At 38.0% G+C, this 22,532-nt stretch overlaps 6 protein-coding genes and 2 pseudogenes across 11 annotated transcripts; 4 read left to right on the top strand and 4 right to left on the bottom strand.

Annotated features, from left to right (window-relative positions):
* Positions 1-249: 249 nt before the first annotated feature.
* Positions 250-2,780, bottom strand: LOC104756124 (Wall-associated kinase family protein). Its single transcript, XM_010478652.2, has 3 exons — positions 1,766-2,780; positions 1,506-1,631; positions 250-1,388 (listed from the first exon to the last, which is right to left on the bottom strand). Exons 1-3 carry the CDS (start codon positions 2,775-2,777, stop codon positions 250-252), a joined length of 2,277 nt encoding a protein of 758 aa, XP_010476954.1. The 5' UTR covers positions 2,778-2,780.
* A 977-nt stretch (positions 2,781-3,757) lies between these two features.
* On the top strand, positions 3,758-5,291 carry LOC104756122 (putative GDP-L-fucose synthase 2). Its single transcript, XM_010478650.3, has 2 exons — positions 3,758-4,032; positions 4,163-5,291. Exons 1-2 carry the CDS (start codon positions 4,008-4,010, stop codon positions 5,092-5,094), a joined length of 957 nt encoding a protein of 318 aa, XP_010476952.1. The 5' UTR covers positions 3,758-4,007; the 3' UTR covers positions 5,095-5,291.
* Positions 5,292-5,618: 327 nt separating this feature from the next.
* BTF3 (basic transcription factor 3) lies at positions 5,619-7,195 on the top strand. Its single transcript, XM_010478649.2, has 6 exons — positions 5,619-5,710; positions 6,128-6,195; positions 6,295-6,443; positions 6,555-6,611; positions 6,705-6,743; positions 6,843-7,195. The coding sequence occupies exons 2-6, from the start codon at positions 6,128-6,130 to the stop codon at positions 7,025-7,027; spliced, it is 498 nt and encodes a 165-aa protein (XP_010476951.1). The 5' UTR covers positions 5,619-5,710; the 3' UTR covers positions 7,028-7,195.
* Positions 7,196-7,348: 153 nt separating this feature from the next.
* On the top strand, positions 7,349-9,757 carry LOC104756118 (putative zinc metallopeptidase EGY3, chloroplastic). Its single transcript, XM_010478647.3, has 6 exons — positions 7,349-7,989; positions 8,076-8,273; positions 8,371-8,595; positions 8,680-8,918; positions 9,011-9,165; positions 9,248-9,757. The coding sequence occupies exons 1-6, from the start codon at positions 7,441-7,443 to the stop codon at positions 9,604-9,606; spliced, it is 1,725 nt and encodes a 574-aa protein (XP_010476949.1). The 5' UTR covers positions 7,349-7,440; the 3' UTR covers positions 9,607-9,757.
* On the bottom strand, positions 9,640-10,430 carry LOC104756120 (kunitz trypsin inhibitor 5 pseudogene; annotated as a pseudogene). Its single transcript, XR_015586073.1, has one exon. The product of XR_015586073.1 is annotated as a kunitz trypsin inhibitor 5 pseudogene (transcript).
* Positions 10,431-10,737: 307 nt separating this feature from the next.
* LOC104775896 (rhodanese-like domain-containing protein 8, chloroplastic) lies at positions 10,738-13,351 on the top strand. 4 transcript variants are annotated; one of them, XR_015586150.1, is made up of 8 exons: positions 10,738-11,118; positions 11,250-11,303; positions 11,447-11,596; positions 11,735-11,891; positions 12,047-12,138; positions 12,302-12,405; positions 12,489-12,780; positions 12,920-13,351. XR_015586150.1 is itself a non-coding variant. In XM_087494231.1 (8 exons), the coding sequence occupies exons 1-8, from the start codon at positions 10,816-10,818 to the stop codon at positions 13,071-13,073; spliced, it is 1,290 nt and encodes a 429-aa protein (XP_087350357.1). In that variant the 5' UTR covers positions 10,738-10,815; the 3' UTR covers positions 13,074-13,351. The 4 variants fall into 4 exon arrangements, 2 of the variants coding, with proteins under 2 accessions (XP_087350357.1, XP_087350358.1); XM_087494231.1 differs by having other exon boundaries at positions 12,505-12,780; XR_015586151.1 differs by having other exon boundaries at positions 10,739-11,118; positions 11,452-11,596.
* Positions 13,352-14,233: 882 nt separating this feature from the next.
* LOC104759276 (vacuolar-sorting protein BRO1 pseudogene) lies at positions 14,234-15,817 on the bottom strand (annotated as a pseudogene). The gene is made up of 3 exons (XR_015587451.1): positions 15,757-15,817; positions 14,593-15,664; positions 14,234-14,492 (listed from the first exon to the last, which is right to left on the bottom strand). The product of XR_015587451.1 is annotated as a vacuolar-sorting protein BRO1 pseudogene (transcript).
* Positions 15,818-17,912: 2,095 nt separating this feature from the next.
* On the bottom strand, positions 17,913-21,797 carry LOC104756116 (ABC transporter G family member 11). The gene is made up of 10 exons (XM_010478645.3): positions 20,866-21,797; positions 20,395-20,684; positions 20,136-20,307; positions 19,923-20,045; positions 19,711-19,839; positions 19,422-19,616; positions 19,228-19,314; positions 18,880-19,152; positions 18,683-18,790; positions 17,913-18,584 (listed from the first exon to the last, which is right to left on the bottom strand). The coding sequence occupies exons 1-10, from the start codon at positions 21,247-21,249 to the stop codon at positions 18,234-18,236; spliced, it is 2,112 nt and encodes a 703-aa protein (XP_010476947.1). The 5' UTR covers positions 21,250-21,797; the 3' UTR covers positions 17,913-18,233.
* Between the last annotated feature and the right edge of the window lie 735 nt (positions 21,798-22,532).

Here is a 22,532-nt window from a genome sequence, read left to right as displayed (position 1 = left end):
TTTAGAATCTGTACATCAACGGAGGATGTGACATCGTGATAAATTAAATGTGGTAGTATGGGTGGTGGGTTGTTAAGTCAAGCAATGGAACTGGCAAGTTGAAGACTTGTTGCCTTTGAGAATCAGAACCATTCTAAGTATAGAGAAAAACCAATTGAGCTGCAAAAAACAAGTTAACAAGTCTTTACAAAATACATCAACATTATTACTCAAGACTTTGATACAACCATGAAATTACTCCCCATTGCTTCACATTGTTCTTGAAGTGACCGTTCTATAAGAATCGTCTCTGTATATTCTCTCTTCTCCATCAATTTGAATTTGCACCTGAAAATCCTCTGGTGATGAACATATCCTCTCCAAAGCTGTAGAAACTTCTCTCATATCTGGCCGAGCCTTCCCTGCCTTTTTGAGACACCTCATCGCCAAATGTGCCATTGCAATTACTTGTTCAAGCTTGCAATCATTTCTTATTCGATCATCAATGATATCAAAGAGTCTGTTCTCTTTCATTGCAAGTCTGAAATAATCTGCCAACCCTTTTATTTCTTGAGTATTCGAAAGGGTTATAACAGGCTTCTCTCCCGTAATAAGCTCCACTAGGACAACCCCAAAACTATAAACATCACTCTTTTCGGTGAAATGGCTTGACCCGTAGTATTCAGGATCCACATATCCGACTGTACCTGATATTAGCGTGGTCCAATGAGTATGATCTATAGTAACTGATCTTGAAGTTCCAAAATCAGAAACTTTGGCTCGGTACTTCTCATCTAGTAATATGTTCGTTGACTTGATATCTCTGTGATAAATTGGTGAACTCGCAGCAGTGTGTAGATATGAAAAAGCTCCTGCGATATCTACGGCAATGCGCATACGTACTCCCCATAACACTGTGTAGTCATCAAATTCTTCATGTAGATGTTGGAAGAGGTTTCCATTGGTTATAAACTCGTAAACCAAAATAGGAACCTCTGTCTCAAGACAACATCCCAAGAGCTTCACAACATGTCTATGGTTGATCTGGGAGAGAATGATGACCTCGTTGATGAACTCTAGTAGTTTGTCTTCATCTACAACATTGGATTTCTTGACTGCTACGGATCTACCATCTATAAGCATACCTTTGTACACTGTTCCTTGCCCACCTTGTCCAATAACCCTGTTTTCGTTGAAGTTATCAGTGGCTTTCTCTAGCTCTCTCGAGCTGAATACTTTTGTTTTCTCAACTCTGCCTTGAGTTGTATGTAACTGTTGCTGCAACAATAGTCCTCCGTTACGTTTGAAGAACTTCCTCTTGCGCTTTGTCATCCTTCTTTTTCTAAGTTGCTTTCTCAACCCCCATATACCACAGCCTACTATTAAGACAAAAAAACCTGCACCTAATCCTGCAAACCCCAAAACAATTAAAAAAAAAAAAACTAAATATTCATCATCATTGTTTCTTTAAATTTGAATATCTGTTGTTGCTTTGACTCTGGATATTAACAAATTCATTTACTTACCTACCAGTACTTCTGGAATATGGTAGCTCACGCATTCATAACCTCCCAGCTTATTCTTACAAGTCTTGTGATATAAAAAATTGTGCTCCCCACAGGGATTGTCACGTTCGGCACACTCATTAATTTCTGCATACGAAAACTCATCAAATTAATTACGTACATATAATTAAAAAGAAAAGAAGTCATGAATTTGTACACAAATGATGGATGATGTGAGCCACACAAGAAAAAATCGAAAACTTGAAAGAGCAATTAGTTACCTTGGCAGTTGTCTAAAAGGTATGTATTACCCTTGTAACCGCTAGCACATGCACAAGTTGCATAAATGATCCCGGAAGCTGTATGATTATCGCATGCGCATTTTGCTGTTCTTGTTTTACTTTGATCGAACTCTTCTCTGTTTTGGCAGTCCAATGATTCTAGAAACGAACGATTCTTCGTTTGGATGAACCATCCTAGGCTAACAGTAGAGTAGCCCTTGGAAAAAAACAGCTCTGGATTGGTCGCATTCGATACAGTGTAGACTTCGTCTGTTAAAAAGGCAACTTTGCATCCTCCACCCTTTGTAAAGTTTCCATTACTACTGTTTGTTACTGTGACACCAACGAGTTGCTGAGCACCAACAGGTGCTTTCACCTGGCAGCATCCGTCCCCGTTGCACTCTTGTTTTTTCGTTGTATTGCAGAATGGTACGTAGCTGCTAGGCAAGATGGCTTGAGTGTAGCTGTAGCGGGACCTCGAGCATCCAACTTTATCGAATAAAGGAATGCTATGCAAACTGTTGCTTGTGGTGCAAGTCGACTCGCATCCCACCATCTTTGGTTCCACATTTGTCAGCGACGCCTTGTTGTTGCAACCAACAGCCACGAGGTTGTTTTGGTCCCCAAAGAAGAAAGGAGTGTCCGTCAAATTCAAAGTCAACCCTGAATCTTTTCCATCGCTAGAACATCCCATGGATGCAATCGAGGTTTTGACACGAATTGAAGATAATTTTGTTGAACTATCGAAGAGATTGTAATTTCCCCCCGGAAGGGTAATATTCACAACCTCCATGTTGATTTTGGGAAGGAATGGGAAACTTTTCCCGGAAGTAGCATTTGGTCGACGACATTCGATTTTGTACCACTCATCGAGATAGCAACCGTCTTCGATTCCAAAGGGGAACGGGATCTGGATATCTCCACATTTGGGTGTACAAGAGCTTGAATGAAGGATGGGTAGAATTAGAAAAGAGAGGAGAAACAGGGAGGAGTAATTCTTGTTTCCCCTCATGATGCTGAATGTTTCTTGTTAAACAAGTATGCATGGCTGAGACGGATACTTATAGGGAAGGTTAGGTTTATTGTTTCTTTAGACTAAGTCTGGTACAATGCAACTTGTTTGTTATGTCCGAAACGGTGTTGGCCGTAGAAGAAATCAAACAGTGACAAATATCTGATAGCTCAAAACATCTAAAGTCAACTCCCAACATCCCTTTTTTTTTTACTTTCAACAGCTCAGAGTAGCAGAGTTGCAGCCAATCAAATTTAATATTAATCATCTTTGACTACGGATTAAGTACTATTTTGAGTTGCAACCAAGTGGTTCTTCTATTTCCTTTCTCCGAAAGGTCTGTGAGCGAATTTTTCAATCCATAAATTGATTTCTTTTTGTCTTCTTATTGTGTAAAGAAGAGGTCTATAATATATACTTTACTCTTGGATCTCAGCCCTGGCGGTTACAGCGTCATTTGCAACTACCATTACTTGTTTGTGTTTGCTAATCATCTCTCATCCAATCATCGATGATATCACAGAATACGTTTCCTTTCATCACAACTTGTGATTCACAAGTCTGAAATTAATTTACTAATCACCACTACTAGGCTATTATTATATGAGTCTTCAAAAGGTTTGTCACAGTTCTATCGACGATGACAAGCCTAAAGCTATAACCATCCATCACTCTTTGTAATTTATTGGCTGGTTAGGTACTCTGAATCCAACTACCCGACTGAGTAGCCCTGTACCAAACCATGTTAATTAGCCCTGTCCTCGTTAGTCGTTACACGTATTTGAATCCTTATGGATGGTACGGAAACCACCGAGTTAATGCAACTATCATTCTATCAATTTGGTACCTCACGTACACTCTCACAGGGTCACAGCAGCGAACCGGTTTAACCATTACAACCGTTTATTGACTCAAATTGATAATTGAGAACCGGAATTTGGTCCGGTTAAGAGGCGGAGAATGAGGTGGCTCGTTTATTAAGGCCCATGGGCCAGGATTGAATATTCTTCTGAACTGATGCTCTCATCTGAATTAAAAAAAAAGAGTAACCGACACCGATTCAGATCGCCGGCGGGTATTCAGATCTCCTCCACCTCACATTCTCAGACGAATATAAACTTTACCTACAAATCTACGTTTTTTGTTCGTTGACTTTCATAACTGCTTAGCTGTTATAAGTCAAAATCCCCCTTTCTCAATCTCTCATCTTCTCTCGTACAAACCTCGACAATGGCGAACACCACAGCATCATCGGGTACGTCAATCTTTAAAATTTTCCATCTCTCTATAATGTAATTACCTGGATTTAAAAATGTTTCATGAGAATTCTCGTGGTGAAAATTTTGGAACCCTAGGTCATTTGATTTATCATAATTCTGTTGCAGAAATGGAGAAATCAGCTAAGATCTTTGTCGCTGGACACAGGGGACTAGTTGGATCAGCCATAGTCCGTAAGCTCCAAGATCAGGGTTTCACAAACCTCGTCCTTAAAACTCATTCAGAGCTTGATCTCACTAGCCAATCCGATGTTGAGTCCTTCTTTGCTACAGAGAAGCCAGTTTATGTCATCTTAGCTGCAGCTAAAGTCGGTGGGATTCATGCCAACAACACATACCCAGCTGATTTCATCGGTGTCAATCTCCAAATCCAAACCAATGTCATCCACTCTGCTTACACACACGGTGTGAAGAAACTCCTCTTCCTCGGCTCGTCTTGCATCTACCCTAAATTCGCTCCTCAACCGATCCCTGAATCAGCTCTTCTCACTGGTCCGCTCGAACCGACAAACGAGTGGTACGCAATTGCCAAGATTGCAGGGATTAAGATGTGTCAAGCTTACAGGATCCAGCATCAGTGGGATGCTATCTCCGGTATGCCAACGAATCTTTATGGTCCGAACGATAATTTCCACCCGGAGAATTCACATGTGCTTCCTGCTCTCATGAGGAGGTTCCATGAAGCTAAAGCCAACGATGCGGAGGAAGTTGTGGTTTGGGGAAGTGGGAGTCCGTTGAGGGAGTTTTTACATGTCGATGATTTGGCTGATGCTTGCGTTTTCTTGATGGAACGTTACAGCGGGTTTGAGCATGTTAATGTTGGTAGTGGTGTTGAAGTGACGATTAAAGAATTGGCTGAGTTGGTTAAGGAAGTTGTTGGGTTTAAAGGGAAGCTTGTTTGGGATTGCACGAAACCGGATGGAACACCAAGGAAACTTATGGATAACTCGAAGCTTGCTTCTTTGGGATGGACACCGAAGATTACTTTAAAAGATGGTCTCTCCCAAACTTATCAATGGTATTTGGAGAATGTTGTGTAGAAGAAACAGTAATAAAAAAAACGTCCAAACTCAGAACGCAATTCATTTGAATGTTTATGCGTCTGCGTTTTGGTTCTATACAAATCTCTTTAATGTAATTTTATATTTATGGATTTGGTACCAGTGAGCAGACTTTATTTTCTAATAAAATGTACCAATGTTGAGATTATCAATAATCGAATAGCTTCCTTCTTCTAGTCTGTTCAAGTGTTCATTGATAAAAAGGAAACGTTCCAACGAACGAGGTAATCGATTTCTGAAATTCTGGTTAGCTTTTAAACCAAAAAGATTCTGGTTTGGTACGCTCTAAAACGAGTCAAATTCTGATAAGGCCAGCTTATATTGGGCCTATAGGTGAGGGAAATGATTGGGCCATGATTATTAGTCAAGCCTTGTTAGAAGATCCAACGGTAGAGATTGAGACATGTTTATGGAAGTTGTGATATACACCGTTGGATGAACAGAAGAGCGTGGCTCCGAATAGCATATAGTTAAAAAGGGCAAAACCCTCCAGCGCCGCCCCGCGTCTCTCTTCTGTTTTTCGTTTTGCATTTTTCTTTTTTTTTCTTATCTCCTCCTTACACTCTTCGGAGAAGGAAGAACCCTAATCTCAAAGGTGAAATCCACCACTGTATTTTCCCTTTCTCTTACCGTTTGATTTTCTGATTTTGCTTATGGGTCAAGCTCATATTTCAGATATATAACTTGTTTCTTGATTCATTTCGCTTATTTAGGGATTTAGGATTAGTTTTTTCCGTCTTTGAAATTTCTGAGATGTTCTTTACTGTTTTTAAAACTTCTGTGGGTTTGATTAGGTGACTGGGTACCTAACTGATTGAAAAAGGTTGAAACTTTAGGTTTAGACTAATAGTGACATAAGCGCATCTGAGGTCGTTTTTGTTTGCGTTTTAATCTTCTTACTTTCTTATGGTCACTTGAAGCTTTGTTCTCAGTAGGTTTTGTGAATGTAGTAACCATAGTTTTGTGATGAGATTTGGGGGGTTGATGGATTTGGCTTATGATTTGTATACAGATGAATCGTGAAAAGTTGATGAAGATGGCTAACACCGTCCGCACTGGCGGAAAGGGTACAGTCAGAAGGTATATATATATTGTTTTTTTTTCTATCAGTTTCATTATTTGATGCGTAGCGTTTACTGTGGTTGATGATGTTATAAAACCATTTGATATTTACTGCAGAAAGAAGAAGGCTGTGCACAAGACCAATACGACTGATGACAAGAGGCTCCAAAGCACCTTGAAAAGAATTGGAGTTAATTCCATTCCTGCTATTGAAGAGGTTAACATCTTCAAGGATGATGTTGTCATTCAGTTCATCAACCCTAAGGGTATGATTCTGATTCATTCTTTCTTTGTTTTTCTTTTATTGTGTTTAGGAGTTTAAAAACCCGTTTACATGTTATTGATGATTGTGTTTCTCCTTTTGAATGTTACTACAGTTCAAGCTTCAATTGCCGCAAACACATGGGTAGTTAGCGGTACTCCTGTGACCAAAAGTAAGCATCTGATCATATCTTTTCATCTCTGTTTTCTTGTTTCTTCATCATTGCGTTTTCGCTGACTGATGTGTAAAACTTGTTTACCTGCAGAGTTGCAAGATATCCTTCCTCAGATTATCAGCCAACTCGGTATGTACCATGTTATTGAGCTGAATTCAAGATATTCACGATGTTTCTTCCCCTAATGAAAGATCCTTAAACAATATGTTTACTTTTGATCTCTTTCAGGACCAGACAACATGGACAACCTAAAGAAACTGGCAGAGCAGTTCCAGAAACAAGTTCCTGGTGAAGGTAATGCCTCAGCAACCATACAAGAGGAGGATGATGACGATGTCCCAGAGCTAGTTGGTGAGACATTCGAAGGTGCCGCTGAAGAGAAAGTACCAGCTGCTGCTGCTGCCTCTTCTTAGAGTGAACAAGAGCGAAGACCACATCAAAAAAACAAAAAAAAACCGCACTTTGATTTTTACATATCTTTATAATATGTTTGTTCGCTCGATCGTTTTTGTAGTTTCCGACCAGAATCTTGTTTCCCCTCTAATGACTTAAGGTTTTATCCAATTATTTGATGTCTTAAACCCCCTCTTTTGATTCTCTTCTAGTTCTATGACAGCGAATCAGGTTCTCTTTCTCATCTTCTCTAATCTCTTCTTTTGATGCTGACACATTACATTGTCTTTATGCATAAAAACCATTCCACCTGTTGTGTTTTGAGTTTCTTCTCAAACTTTCCAGACATTTCATCATCCTCTCTACAAATTCATTCGCAGAGACATGTCTCTTCTTCATCAAATCTCAATCTTTTTGAGTTTCTTCTGTAAACATGGCTTCCCTCTTTGTGTCTACTCCCTCTTCATCTTCCTTAACTCTCAAATCCTGTCACAGTTCGAAACCTCGTCGCTGTTACAGACCATTATTACCTCCCAAACTTGTGAACCAAACGTACCGACCGAGACGCAGGAGTCCTTTGAGATGTTCAGCGGAAGATGATCGAGTTCGTGAGTCTACTAACGAAGCTCCGTCTCCGGTGGCGATAGCGGAGGAGCAAAATGAGAACCACGCGAACGGTAATGCGTCGCCTTCTCCAGATATCAGTGAAGTGGAGGAGGAGAAGAAGAAATCGAAGGAGCAAGAGAATGATTGGAAAACGGACGAAGAGTTCAAGAAGTTTATGGGGAATCCATCAATCGAAGCTGCGATAAAGCTTGAGAAGACAAGAACTGATCGTAAACTGAAAGAGCTGAACAGAGAGAGCAACAGTGAGAATCCAATCATTGGAGTTTTCAACAGCTTGGCTCGTGACAGTTTGACTAGAGAAAAAGAAAGGCTTGAGAAAGCTGAAGAGACTTTCAAGGCTCTTGATCTCAACAAGGTACTCTATATACAGCCATGCTGATTCTTTTTGTGTGTTCGTTGGATTGCAATCGTTTCTGAAAGTGTTTTTGTGATGATGCACAGTTGAAGAGCTGTTTTGGGTTCGATACGTTTTTCGCTACTGACGTTCGTCGGTTTGGAGATGGAGGGATCTTTATTGGGAATCTGAGAAAACCCATTAATGAGGTCACACCTAAGCTTGAAGCAAAGCTATCTGAAGCAGCTGAGCGTGATGTTGTTGTGTGGTTTATGGAAGAAAAGTCCAATGAGATCACTAAACAGGTAGACGAAGGCCTTCAAAAGTCTCTAACTTTGAGGTTCATGATTTTAGGATTAAGGCTAAAAAATATTGGAATGTTTGGTCTTTGTGTTTGTAAAGGTGTGTATGGTGCAACCTAAGGCGGAGATCGATCTACAATTTGAATCAACTAGATTAAGCACTCCATGGGGATATATTAGTGCAATTGCTTTATGTGTTTCAACCTTTGGCACCATAGCTCTTATGAGTGGTTTCTTCCTTAAACCCGACGCTACTTTTGATGACTACATTGCTAATGTGGTTCCTCTTTTTGGCGGGTTCCTCTCCATCTTAGGCGTCTCAGAGGTATGCTGAGACAAATCAAGAGAGCTAGCTCCAGACTGTTGTGTTGTATACATGTCACTTAACCTGTTTAGTTGTTTGTTTCAGATAGCAACCAGAGTAACCGCTGCACGACACGGTGTCAAATTAAGCCCATCGTTTCTGGTGCCATCGAATTGGACTGGTTGTTTAGGAGTTATGAACAATTACGAGTCATTGCTTCCTAATAAAAAGGCGTTATTCGATATACCAGTAGCGCGTACAGCTAGTGCATACCTCACTTCGCTGCTTCTTGCAGCTGCCGCGTTTATATCTGATGGTAGTTTCAATGGAGGAGACAATGCTTTGTAAGGATGTATTAGATGAAATTCTTATTTCTTGTTACTGTTGTTTATATGCAGTTTGGTTTCTCTGATTGGTTTTATAACGTTCTATACAGGTACATAAGGCCACAGTTCTTTGATAACAACCCGTTGCTTTCGTTTATCCAATTCGTTATCGGTCCTTATGCGGATGATCTCGGTAATGTATTGCCTAATGCGGTTGAAGGAGTTGGAGTTCCAGTTGATCCGCTTGCTTTCGCTGGTCTTTTGGGTAAACCTCATAACTTTTGTTGGTTTCTCTTTCTCTTGTTAGTTTTTTACTATATTCTAAACTGTAAGTAAACTCTTTTCAGGTATGGTAGTGACTTCATTGAACTTATTACCATGTGGAAGACTCGAAGGAGGACGAATCGCTCAAGCAATGTTTGGAAGAAGCACAGCTGCAATTCTCTCATTTACCACATCACTCCTTCTCGGTATCGGAGGTCTCAGCGGAAGCGTCTTATGTTTAGCTTGGGGGCTATTCGCAACCTTCTTCCGCGGTGGTGAAGAAACACCTGCGAAAGACGAAATCACACCTCTCGGAGATGATAGGTTTGCTTGGGGTATAGTCCTTGGACTCATTTGCTTCCTCACTCTCTTCCCCAATAGTGGAGGTACTTTCTCCACTTCATTCTTCAATGGACCATTCTTTCGAGGTGATGATTTCTAAAGATGTTGATTAGTTAAGTTGTAGAAACAAGCATTGAAAAGACTTCTTTATTTATTTATTAATGGTGTTACAGAAGCATTGTAAATATTCTGTTGTTGTTGTATCTATGCTCTTTTGAACATAACCTTTAATGGAACATCACTTAAAGCAAGTCTTCTCTTTCCATCTTGCACAAACACACCAACGTCTCTGCAGATGACTTTGCAGAAATTGCAGACAGTAGGACAGAACCTGATCTTGTAATCATTGTCAAATTTGTCGATCTTGAACCAGTTATCAACCGTTGTCTGACCAGGATTCCCTTCAACGCCACAAGTTGAAATGAAATTTTGACGGGTTGCCTCGTCGAAATCGGCTAATTCCCAAATCGAAGTTGAAGAGAACTTGATGTTTTGATCAGTTGAGACACGGACGATTCTTGATTTGTCATATGGTGAGAAACTCACCGGTAGGCCTTGAGAGACTTCGAATTGGTCTTGGATCACACTTCTTGGACATGTTTTGTTCTCGGCTTTGGACATGGTTAGTCCACCCCCGCGGCCCCTAACAACAGGCAAGATGTAGTAGTAGAAGCGTGTTTGGAGAGGTTTTCCATTGATGTCCTTAACTGCTTCGACGGGAGGTTCGGTAGCGGCTCCACCGTGGCTGATGAAGACGGCAAAGAGGAGGAAGATACAGAGAAACGTTGACATTGTAGGAAGGCTTTCTTTTTATGGAAACTTTTATTTTGAATTGTATTGGGATAAGAGTTTAGTACTTATAAGCTGTATAAAAAAAGTCAAAGTCAAAACTCTATCTGTATTAGTTTGTGACTTTGTGGTCGAGCATATGTATGATAAATCTCGATGGCGTGTTATATAATATGGTCAAAGCTTCACGGCGTCATATGTCGATCACCCCTGACGACATCCCTTTCATTGACTAGTGGATGGATACGAAGATTACTTGTCTAATTAAGGAACACTGACAAGACAACAAGTTTAAATCTCATGATCCAATTAAACTTCCTGACATAAAAGAGAAGTTAAATCTATAATAAAGCATTAATCTAATATAAAAATGGGCTTGATTTGGGCTTACGTTGGGCTTAGGCCTCATATCACAAAAATCTCCTAAGATCAAAAATATACGTAAGAACATGTTGCTCTCTCTCTGTGTCTCTCTTCTCCACCAGCAAGAAGATAATTAAAGAGAGTTTCGCCGGCGGCAATGCTCTCAGTCTCCTTAACTATTCCACTACTACCTCTCGCTTCAACCAAAACTCGTTCCTCCTCCGACCAATCTTTTCTACACAAACAATATGCTTTGAACAATCAGAGCTTCTCGCGACCAGGAAGTCTCGTCTTAGAAGAACTCAGAAGAAGAAGATCCTGCGAATGCCGAAACAGAGGAAGAAACAATCACATAAAATTCGATGACGATGGAGAAGATTTCATTGTTGTAAACTTCTACCGGTTTGTATCAATCGAAGATCCCGAAGCTGAGATTGAGAAGCACTTGTCTTTCTTAAAGGTCTGTCTTTTAAGTAGTGTGAATTGCCAAATTGTTCGAGAACAGTATTGAACTTGTTAGCGTTCCTTGTTCTTGGTTCAAAGTTTGAAGCTTTTCCTATGTTTTTTTTTTTTTTTTTTTTTGCCTTACAGGATTTGAATATACGAGGTCGGATATATCTCAATGAACAAGGAATTAACGCGCAGGTACTAGTTATCATTTTGTAATTACGCATTTAGCTTTGATCACTCTTTTCATCAAACTATATGAGAATGGTTGCATATTTATGTGACTACTATATTAAGCTCTTGTTGTGTGTTAACTTTGGTAATTTTTGTTTTTTCTGCAGTACAGTGGACCATCTAAAGATGCTCTTGCATATGTTGAATGGTTGAAAGAAGATGATAGATTCTCGGATTTGCTTGTTCAGATTTCTCCTGCTATTAATGGGCATGCGTTCCCTAAGTTGAAGCTACAGAACAAACCTTCCTTAGTCCAGGCAAGCTACATAACACCACTTTAAATCTATGGTTCAGTGGGAATAGTTTTACTTATAGTGCGTGATAATAATGCAATATCTTGAAATATGGTGTAAGATTACTTAACATTAGTTGTCTTTCTTTCTTTTTTCCTATAGTACGAGGGGGGAATTTCACACCTTCCCCTACTTGATCCACCGATGCGAGCAAAACCTTTAGAACCATCTGAATGGAAAAGGAAACTGAATGACTTAACGGATGGGGATGAAGCTTCAACTAGTGGTAGAAGCTGCATATTATTGGATGTCAGAAATGGTATATCTTTTTTTCCTTTCTATCTGTTTACAGTAACAATACAGTCTTGATTTCTCTTATTATCTAGTATCTACATGACTGTTTGTGATTCTTAACATATTTGCTCAACTTAAACCTACTGGTATTTCGAGATGATAGACACTTTATTTGAAAAGGTTATGAGTGGGATGTTGGTCATTTTCGTGGGGCACCTAGACCTGAAGTTGATTGCTTTCGGAACACTTCTTTTGGTCTCTCTGATGAAAAGGTACTATTCATCCTTAACTGTGGCAGCTGAAAATTTCTTATTTACAACCTGTAGCTTAAGATAAAGTGATCAGACAAGTTGCTTCTGTAGGTTACATAATATAAATTACTGAAGGTACAGATATCTAACCGTGAATAATTTTGATCATGCTTCTACACTATAGGAAGCTCCTTCAGACCCTTTGATAAATGTTGACAAGGAAAAGACAGATATACTGATGTACTGTACTGGAGGTATACGTTGCGATGTATATTCAGCAGTTTTGAGGTAGCACTGCGGCTTCTACTACTGCATTGTCTTACTAACATCTCCTCGAAATTTTTTTTCCCAAATAACTTTCTTGTGAGAAGTCAAATTTCTTTTCAGACAACGGGGTTTCAAGAACCTGTATACACTGAAGGGTGGAGTTTCCCATTATCTTAAAGAAGAAGGCACTGCTGAATGGGTTGGAAATCTGTTTGTGTTTGACTCTCGTCTCTCTCTCCCACCAGCTACCTACGGTAACAACGCCGTGGATGAAGCCAGAGAAACTCCAGTAACACCTGTGGATACAAGTTTTGCAAGATGCTACATTTGTGATTCTCAAATTCAGGAATTAAGACATCGGAACTGTGCTAACCTTGACTGCAATCGACTTTTCTTGTGAGTTGCATTATGGTTTCTGCTTCATCTTTATGTCTATTAGCAGATAGTGTATGATTTACAAAATTTTGATTTTGATGGACCTGGTAACTGGTAAGTTGCCATTGTTTTACTAAACTTACCTCTATCTTCGGTTCAGATGCTGTGCAGAATGTATCGTCAACTTAAAGGGATGTTGCTGTTCAAACTGCATTACTGCTCCCAGACTTAGACCTGTCTTGCAGGGAGTAAAGAGATATGAAAAATGGCATGTATATCGTGATTCAGAAGTGCAAAATGCGCCATTGATTTGATCAGATGAGAAACAGCAGAAGAGTGCTGAAGCAGAAGCTAAAGAAGTTAATCAAAAGCCTGTTCAAGGAAGAACTACTAGTCATTCTTTGAGGTTCTTCGGGTGTGAAACTTGTCAGAACTCAATTTTCATTTCAACATGTACAAACAAAGCTTGCAGCAATTCACAACTTAATATACCAGCTGTAATTGCAGTACAATGCAAACTGTATAATGCAACAATATGGTGCTTGTTACTAGCAAAATAGAAAAAATAAATGTAGTGATTATTTTAGACAAATCCGTCATTTAATATTTCTATAACTAACACACTCAACTTTCTCTGCTCTCACATTACATTGAGTTTTGATATTGCAGGCCTAGTGTAAATATGGTGGCTATGCTTTGATCAACTTTCTTGAAATGTCTTCAAACACTGGACAAGCTCAATACTCTTACCATCTGCGAGCTCCACCTGTTTGTGTAGCAATGTAATTTCTCAGAGAAGGAGACTGGGTAAGACCATCTGGTGCAACTGTGGTGTTCTGAGTTCCATTCTTCTGCTTCATCCTTCTGCGTGCTATGTAACTTCGTCTTGTTCAAAGGAATACTGGTCTCCGTACAACCAGTCAACCATATCAATAACAAATTTTGAAGGTGTTGAGTTGACCATTTTGCCTTGGTCAACGCTGGTTTCTTCTTAGTCTTGTTCTCACATTCATCAACCACAAGTGACAAAGGTCAATACAACCGCTAAGATTTCACATGGCTCGCTTACTCCTTCAGTGTCTTCTTTTCTTATATGTCCTCTTTTTTACAGGTTCAGAGAGGCCTCATTGATGTTCTCCTTGATCTCTAGATACTTCATTATAGCAGCTTGAATCTGCTTGTAGCACTTTATCCTTGGATGCTGAACAACGAAGAAACACAGTTTCATTGCCAAATGTGTCAGTTTATCGTGGATTATGCTTCAATTCACATATAGAACGCTAAACATAAAGTACTTTGATCCATCATGCAGAACGGAAGCTGCTTGCTCACCTTTATAATCTTCAAGATTGAAAAGAGTTGAGAACTCCTCATTTTGAGCCTATAACCAAGGAAAGAAACCAATTAGAAAGTAGTCGGTTTCTGAGACGCGATCATTTCAGCCCCATAGGCCATAAGAAGCTAGCAAACTCAATTTGCTTGGATATTGATTACAATCACCATATGCCTTTTGGTTATCAGAAAAGGATAAAAACCATGATGAAATAATATAAAAATACCACTATAACGATGGAAAAAGACGTAAGACTTGAATTTGCATCAATAATTGTTCTTGAACTTCAATGTTTTGGGAAATATCTTTACAAATGTGATCATACTTTGATATCTCTCTCTTTCCTAAACATGTCTTCATAGGAGCCAGTAATTGTCATCAGCTTTGGCAGTATGTCATCCTAAAACCAAGTATCAAGTAAAAGCCTAATGAGTCTTTGTCTCCAATATCATATAATAATCATGAACAACAATGATGACTAATCAATAGAAAGAATTTACTTTTCTTTTCATCTCTTTGAGCTAGCATGTCTTCAAGACCTGCCCGCTGAGCACCAAGATTTTCCAGTTGCCTCTGTGCAGAAAGGGAAGCAAAAATGTGAGAATAATAATTCGTATAAGCACTTTCCAAGTCCCTCCTAAAAGTATATACTCGCAGCTTCCAAAAGAGAGAGAGAGAATTATCTCTCACGGATCGCTCAATCTTCACATCACTGTCTCCAGCTTGTTTCAAATTGGCTGCAAATCGATTAAGCCTATCTTGCAAGTTCTTAGTCAGTGTGCTAGATTGAGGCCTAGTCCACCGAGTCCCAAACTGACTTTTGAACTGAGAGTCTTCAGTTGCTTCTTTCTGCAAAAGCTCTTCAGTGTGCACCAGCAGTTCCTGATTTACCCTGCTTCAAATCCCTAAGCTGCTGGAGTTCAGCTTCCAAGCCAGCTGGACCACCACTGATCTGAACAGCTTCTACATCTTCTTTAAGATCAACAGGAAGAGCAGAATTACCATCCACAGCAAGAATAGAATCTGGAAGAATCCATCTCTTTGAGCCTAACTCGAGTTAGTTCGCTAGCTTGCTGTAATCTCTCCGCCTGAGTTTTAATTACAATCATCGACCATCTCAGTGTATCTAGAGAGAGCCTTTGCACTGCTGTCTGGAACAAGGATTGCAAACATTTTATCCTTGCTTGCATCCAATATCTTCAGTCATGTTCATTGGCTTAACCATTGAGAAGGCGGGAAGTGGAGACAAAGAAGAAGAAGGAGAAGGAACTCTCATGAGGTACACTCTGTCGTACGTTTTCCTTGACAGCCTATCCAAATATGACATTAATGCTCGACTCTAGTGTATTCATCGCTTCTATAAGCTGAGCAGGGGCTCCCCTTGAAGACTTCTTTGCTTCTGCCAGACGGCTGGCTCCGCTCCTCAGCCGTGCAATTTCCGCTTTCTCGTGCAACTCTTTTCCATACCTAAAACAAGCTTCACTATAGAAGAGCGCTGCCTTTCTCGACAATGTTCCTTCAATGGTGAAGCGGTTAGCGCAGCGAAAGCTTCCTCATAAAATATATGCCAACCTGATCATAAGCAAACAAGAAGTGTAAATTCAATCGACTCTGTCACTTACTCACAGTTTAGTAAAACAGATGCTCCACCAAAAACTAAGCACGTTTATAGCATATGTGCTCATAACCAAGTCCTGTTATCTTGTATTTTAAGTAACCCGCCATCGCGTGACCATTTCTTTTGTAATAAAAAAAAAAATATATATATATAAGTTTTATTTGTTTGCTAGACTTTTGTTAGGATCATGTTTTAAAATTGTATGATTGTATTGTATAATTGTATTTTGATTTTAAATTTTAGATTTAATCTTCAATATACTGTATAATTAATAACTTGTCTTTTTACTTAATCATAATTTAATTGAATTAATTAGATATGTTCAATATTTTAATATTGATAGAGTGTGTGTAATATTAGAATGAAGGTCTAAGGCCCATTGTGACAATAAACTTTTGCTTACATTTTAACCCTCTTGATTATATTTTTCTTTATCAGGTTTTTCATAACTAACAAAAAAATAAATTATGTTGGATAAAATATAAAATTATATTTTTTTTTTTAGTTTTATATAATAACATTGAGATATTTGTTGTTCTATTTGCTTTAAGTATATAAAATTATAATTTCCATTTGGAGTTTGCTTTAAGTTTATAAAAGTTATAATTTTCATGCGAATTTCTATTTGCTTTTAAGTATAGAAAAATTAGAAAATTTATAATTTTTAATTAATAAATTTGAAATCGATTATGTAGAATATTAGATGTTTATTTTTGTAGAAAAAATTGAGATATTTTAATGTTAAAGGAAGACATAAAAGGTACTTTAGAGATATTTTGGGAATATATTGTTAAATGTAAAGATTGTGTAAGTATAAACCAAAATTCGTTTAAGAAATAGAAATAGAAATTAATTAGTAGAGATATTTTTGGAAAATCGATTTTTGTATATTATGAAGATAATTGATTTTGATTTCTAATTTTCCATATTTTACTTTACTTGTTGTGCAATTTTTTAGTGATCAATTATGTAAATAAGTTAGTGACCAATTATGTAAATAAGTTTTTAAATAAGTTAAATTCCAAAGGTATAAACATAAAATGTACTTCAAAAATGTATATATAGATACATATGATAGCTATGTAAAATATTATATTGTATTTCATATTACTAAACTTCATATTTGTTGTCAAAAAAAAAAAAAACTTCATATTATAGTATGTAAACCATATTGGCATAGACAGCAATTAATGTAGCTGTCACAATGATTGAAAACTACAAATGCTAAAAATTCAGTTTTGCAGGTGGCGGTGATATGCTGCTGCTGTTATTGTGCTCCTTCATTCAAATCCTGAAATACAAATTAAATTTTTGGTGTTAACAAAAATATATATTTGTATTATCAAGAGTTAGCAATTGTAAAACAGATCTTACCCCGAGGTGGGATTGTTAGAAGCTGGGGTCATTCGCTGCCTTATCACAAAATACCAATAGTCGCCCTGAGAGAAAAATTGGCTTTGTGGCAACTCGGCATTGGCTGGATCACGATCGTAGAAACGGAAATTTCGAATCAGAGAGTTTGGCAGTTGAACATGGTCCGGTAGGGCATACTTCAAAATCAGAAAGATTGTGAAAATCTATGGCTCCGTTGGAGCAAATCGAAGACACAAATACCTCTAAGGATTTCCCACCATTTTTGTGAAACTTAAAAAAATGTGAATATTAAACAAACATCAGACATGACAATTATTTTCAAATAAATGGCGAATCAATCAAAAAATATCTAACCTATGAAACTTGCAAAACAAAGTCCAAACCAGTCGATTCAAATATCACCAACCTCTTCGAAATTAGAGAAGAATCGTTACTAAAAATTACCTGGATCTTCGTAATCTGAGCTTTGTAAAGAAACTATATGTTGAAATGTTAATTACATTTTCTTTCTTTTTTATTTATATATCCAAAATGCACTAGTTAATTTCGTTACACTATTTGTTTTTCTACTTTTTAAAATATTAATAAATACATCTAATAAATTGAGTAGATCAATTTTCGATTCAAATTTATATTTCAAAAATGTAAAAATAAATGACAATGATATTCCTCATAAAAAAATTGAATTTTTAAAGTTTTTCAGAAACTTAAATTTTAAAAATATGAGATGCAAAAAAAAAGATATAACTATTATATCAAAAAAAAAGTTATATGTGCACCATGTTAATTTTAGTTCTGGATCTGATATAATATTTGAGGGTGTGAAACTTGTTAGAACTCAATTTTCATTTCAACATGTACAAACAAAGCTTGCAGCAATTCACAACGTAATATACCAGCTGTAATTGCAGCACAATGCAAACTGTATAATGCAACAAGATGGTACTTGTTACTAGCAAAATAGAAAAAAGAAATGTAGTGATTATTTTAGACAAATCCGTCATTTAATATTTTCTATAACTAACACACTCAACTTTCTCTGCTCTCACATTACATTGAGTTTTGATATTGCAGGCCTAGTGAAATATGGTGGCTATGCTTTGATCAACTTTCTTGAAATGTCTTCAAACACTGGACAAGCTCAAAACTCTACCATCTGCGAGCTCCACCTGTTTGTGTAGCAATATAATTTCTCAGAGAAGGAGACTGGGTAAGACCATCTGGTGCAACTGTGGTGTTCTGAGTTCCATTCTTCTGCTTCATCCTTCTGCGTGCTATGTAACCTCTGATCCAAGGAGTAACATCCTCGTTGGTCTTTATCATAATGAAGAAGATGATGCGGTAGATGATAATCATGCTAAGAATCACACTGAGGTTAATCCATTTTGATCGGTTCACGTCGATCTGGAAGACGTTCTCCAGAACGTATTCACCTGAAATCTTGAAAGCACTCCCCTGGCTGTCAAACATCAAGCCTCTCAGATCATTCTGGTACTGACCCTGGAGAACAAGCAAAACAAGAAAATATTAGCTCTCTGCTATTATTATCACATGATGATGAGCTGATATGAAACTTTTTCTTGTTTCAACAATATTACTTGTAGAGCCCAGAAGTGAAAGCTGATGTATGACATTGGATAACGCCAGAAAGGTTTGGGGATGTCATTTGGAAGCCTGAAGAATCCAGAAACCAGCATGAAGATGCCCTGAAACAGAAGTAGAGACAAACAGATTTAGGAAGAGCGTCTCGTCTGCTTTAGAAAGTGAAACAGAATGAATGTGTTTGGGAGCGCACCTGGATTCCAGCTCCTATGATGATACCCATGAGGAAGTTGGGAACAATACTAGCTATGGCCATCATTAAGCTCTCCACAACGGTGACACTTCCATAAAGGCAGAGAACAAAGAAGAGGTAGTGAGTGAATCCTGGATGCAGACCCACCATGAAGTAACATATTGTCCCGGAGATGAAAGTTATCATGATCAGAAATGGTGTTGCAGATAATGTGTTGGCTATCACAAACGCAGCTACTCCGTAGTGCCCGTTTAGTCTCTCTCTTTGGAATACCTGCAATCAGTTTCAGTTTTAACAAAACCGTTTGGTTCCATTCGCAAGAAAAATTGCAGGAGTGGCTAAACTAACCTTCATGTCTTCAACAAAAGAAGGAAATCCACCAATTGACATGAAGGTTACAAATCCAAAGACAAAAGACGCGCATGAGCCCCGTGCCTGATTTCACAAACAGCAAAAAGACGGATATGGTGAGAGGTAAGGTAAAAACTTGTTCAAGTTTGTGTTTGAGTTGCTCTCCAATAGATGATGATATTAGCAAATACCAGAATGGCGCTGTAGCTTGTCCCAACGTTCAGATATATGGTTCCAATGCAGACGGTGACCAAGATGTAAATAAGAAGTCTGAGCCAGTAATATCCAAAGTCCCTTGACATGTTGATGAAGGATCGCTTAGTTAAAGTATAGGTCTGCAGAAGGAAACTAGCCTGACTGCCACCAGAGTCAAGAATAGTCCCTTTCTGTAAACAAAAAAAAAATGAGGAAACGGGTTTAGAGAAACCAGTGACACGTCCTAACATCAAACACGTCCTAAAAGGATTACTTAGTACTTACAAATTGGGATATCTCCTCAACTTTAGCCTTTGCTGTGTAGTAGTGGTCAGAAGTGTGGTAATAGTCAATCAAGAGCCTAATAGCTTCAGTTGTGGTAATTTTCTCCAACGGATCGTCGCTTGCTTCGAACTGGAAAGTAGAACAACAAGTCCATCAGCAAATGAGTCTTGCAGAGAATTGAAATCAGTTAAAAGGGGAAGGTTTTTATGTACCCTTAGCTTCATAGAACCTTTCAAAGTGGCTCTAACTTTGTCAAAGTCTGAGTTTATGCATCTCAGGAAATGATCAGAAGGGTTCCTTAAAGCAGGACATGGAAACCCGGCTTGTGCAAAGAACTGCAATCAAAAGCAAAAAAAACACGGATTAGATTGTAAGATTTCTTCAGAGAAACCATACAGTATTTTCTTTCGGTTTGGTTTCCTTGCCTCATATGCATCTGAAGCTTGACCAAAGTAAACAGTTTTGCCTCCAGAAAGCAGATACAACCGATCAAACAACTCGAAAACCTCACTGCTCGGTTGATGGATCGATGCTATTACCGTCCTTCCGTCTCGTGATAGGGCACGCAATGTCTGAGTCACAAAGAAAGCAGACGCACTACACACAAAAAAAAACAACAGGCATCAAGCTTGATAAATAGTAACAGTTAGCAGAATCTGAAAATTGAATAAGCTGTCTTTTTACCTATCAAGACCACTTGTTGGCTCGTCGAGAAAGAGTAAACGAGGTCTCATGAGAATCTCAAGAGCAATACTGACTCTTCTCTTCTCTCCACCACTAATTCCACGCAAATGCCAGTTTCCTATAACAGTATCTGCACAATCCTGAAGACCCATCTCTATGATTGTCCTCTCCACAAGAGCACGCTTCTCCGACCGTAACATCTTGTCCGGAAGACGAACTCTCGCTGAATACCAAATAGTCTCTCTCACAGTTAACGTACCAATCAAGTTATCGTCTTGCGTCACATATGCCTGTAAATTATATAATAAGATTCGTCAAAATTGAAAAACACAACTTGTATATATACAAAGATTTACTTTATTTGTTTTCTCTTTTCCAACACACTATGAACAGCTAAGCTCCAAAATCCAAGAACATTCTAAATATATCATACCAAGACAAAAATAATGTAAGCGTAATAAAAATACTAACAGCTGTTCCAAAGGAGAGTTTGGTTTTGCGGCCGTTGAGAAGAACGGTGCCGGAGAGGAAAGCGTTAGCGGCGAGGCGGCTAGCGAGAGCGTCGAGCATAGTTGATTTGCCAGAGCCGGAAGGGCCCATGAGAGCCGTGAGAGATCCAGGTTCAGCGTAACCGGTAAGACCTTCAAGAACGTTTTGAGTCCCACCATCTCCCATAGTAACCATGACCGTCAGATCTTGCCACGTAAGCCTCGCAGAGACGTCTCCGACGAACTCCGTTGGAGCTTTCTCTCTCCATATAGCTTCACTCAACGGACTTAACCCACCAACCGGAAAATTCCCTCCGCCGGATGAAACCGGTACGGTTGTTTGTTGTCTGCTTGCTTCTATCTCCATCTCTTTTAAACCGGAAACAGAGGATTTTGTGTGTTTCTTGAAAAAAAAAAAAAAAAAAAAAAGCAGAATCCGAGAAAAAGGGGTTTTGTCTTAAGGAAATGGAAAAAGTGTGAACGTTGTTTGAACTCTGATAGATAAGAAAAGTTATTGAATCAAGTATAAGTAGAAGAAATTCAGAAGAAAAGAGTTTAGTAATGTAACAGAGTCATGAGAATATTGCATGAACAACAAACTTGGACTCGTTTCTATTCTCATGAACTTTGTTGAATGACTGAAACACAACAAACACTTCTCTTTCTCCTTCTTCTTTTCTTTTTTTTTTCTCTCTCTTTTTTATCTATATCATCTAACAAGATAATGAGTTTTCTTTTATTGATTTGTTTTTGGAAAAAAAGGGTTCTTGAATCGAACAAGAAATGAGATAGTTATGAAGACAGCAAAGAGATGGTTGGGAGAAGAATTGAATGAAAAATCTCAAAAGAAAAAATAAAAGTGGGGTCTAGTTTTTTGTTGATGTGGTGAATTTTCATCTTTTTTGGTTGTTGTTTGCATTTATTGTAGTCTGGTAGTCGATAGAAGTTTGCATTTAGTAATGAATAAGACCACCCCAAATCTGACCCTTTTTAAAGTTGTATATTTACTTTACTTCCCTACTATTTGACTGAAGATTTTTATTTTGTTGTTTTTTGTTCTAATAGATGATGAATTGTATATTTTTGATAACTAGTGCCTTAATGATATTGACAAGGGGTTACATAGATTAGTTAGTTATGACTTATGAAGGAAGTAACTTAGAAGAAAATATATGCTTTGATATGAGAGTTTGATATTGAAGTCTTTTTTTGTAGTTCATCATCCACTATATTTTTGGTCTAAGTAGTAGTAGTAGTAGACATATATGATACAACAAGAACCATAATAATTTGTCTTTTAATTATAAAACATGTGTGTGTAAATGCTGAAATATTGTTGACAGAAAAGTGCCGAAATATTAGAAAAGAGTACGAGTCTATTCTTCTTCATTTGTTGGTACTTGTTAAGGACCCTTTGATAGCATTCTATCGTAGGTCCATTTTATCATTAATAATAACAAAATTAAGTAAGTAAAAGTAATTATTGGAAACTATAGGTATAGGCTTTTGAATGATTGTAGATTTTGAAGTTGTTTTTAGTTTTAGCTTTCTCAAAATTTCATTTTTTAGTCAATGGGAATTGTGGGAAAAGTGGTTTTCATAAAAAAAATATATATATATAGAAAATCTAACTTTTGATAGTTTTTGTCA

The sequence above is a fragment of the Camelina sativa genome, chromosome 17 (assembly GCF_030686135.1).
Source record: "Camelina sativa cultivar CO46 ecotype springtype chromosome 17, ASM3068613v1".
NCBI classification, from domain to species: domain Eukaryota; kingdom Viridiplantae; phylum Streptophyta; class Magnoliopsida; order Brassicales; family Brassicaceae; genus Camelina; species Camelina sativa.
Note: the sequence above shows the minus strand (reverse complement) of the source record. Positions and strands in the feature narration are given on the sequence as shown.

Excerpts from the sequence above, each read along its gene's own strand:
- LOC104756124 (XM_010478652.2), bottom strand. The coding sequence starts at position 2,777 with ATGAGGGGAAACAAGAATTACTCCTCCCTGTTTCTCCTCTCTTTTCTA. Across the intron at positions 1,632-1,765 it reads CCTTTTAGACAACTGCCAAG|AAATTAATGAGTGTGCCGAA; the intron begins GTAACTAATTGC and ends TTTCGTATGCAG. Across the intron at positions 1,389-1,505 it reads TATTCCAGAAGTACTGGTAG|GATTAGGTGCAGGTTTTTTT; the intron begins GTAAGTAAATGA and ends TGGGGTTTGCAG.
- BTF3 (XM_010478649.2), top strand. The coding sequence starts at position 6,128 with ATGAATCGTGAAAAGTTGATGAAGATGGCTAACACCGTCCGCACTGGC. Across the intron at positions 6,196-6,294 it reads GGAAAGGGTACAGTCAGAAG|AAAGAAGAAGGCTGTGCACA; the intron begins GTATATATATAT and ends TATTTACTGCAG. Across the intron at positions 6,612-6,704 it reads CGGTACTCCTGTGACCAAAA|AGTTGCAAGATATCCTTCCT; the intron begins GTAAGCATCTGA and ends GTTTACCTGCAG.
- LOC104756122 (XM_010478650.3), top strand. The coding sequence starts at position 4,008 with ATGGCGAACACCACAGCATCATCGG. Across the intron at positions 4,033-4,162 it reads GAACACCACAGCATCATCGG|AAATGGAGAAATCAGCTAAG; the intron begins GTACGTCAATCT and ends ATTCTGTTGCAG.
- LOC104756116 (XM_010478645.3), bottom strand. The coding sequence starts at position 21,249 with ATGGAGATAGAAGCAAGCAGACAACAAACAACCGTACCGGTTTCATCC. Across the intron at positions 20,685-20,865 it reads AACTCTCCTTTGGAACAGCT|GCATATGTGACGCAAGACGA; the intron begins GTTAGTATTTTT and ends TATAATTTACAG. Across the intron at positions 20,046-20,135 it reads AAGCTTCAGATGCATATGAG|TTCTTTGCACAAGCCGGGTT; the intron begins GCAAGGAAACCA and ends TTTTGATTGCAG.
- LOC104775896 (XM_087494231.1), top strand. The coding sequence starts at position 10,816 with ATGCTCTCAGTCTCCTTAACTATTCCACTACTACCTCTCGCTTCAACC. Across the intron at positions 11,119-11,249 it reads AGCACTTGTCTTTCTTAAAG|GATTTGAATATACGAGGTCG; the intron begins GTCTGTCTTTTA and ends TTTGCCTTACAG. Across the intron at positions 12,781-12,919 it reads GACTGCAATCGACTTTTCTT|ATGCTGTGCAGAATGTATCG; the intron begins GTGAGTTGCATT and ends TCTTCGGTTCAG.
- LOC104756118 (XM_010478647.3), top strand. The coding sequence starts at position 7,441 with ATGGCTTCCCTCTTTGTGTCTACTCCCTCTTCATCTTCCTTAACTCTC. Across the intron at positions 8,274-8,370 it reads CCAATGAGATCACTAAACAG|GTGTGTATGGTGCAACCTAA; the intron begins GTAGACGAAGGC and ends GTGTTTGTAAAG. Across the intron at positions 8,919-9,010 it reads AATGGAGGAGACAATGCTTT|GTACATAAGGCCACAGTTCT; the intron begins GTAAGGATGTAT and ends CGTTCTATACAG.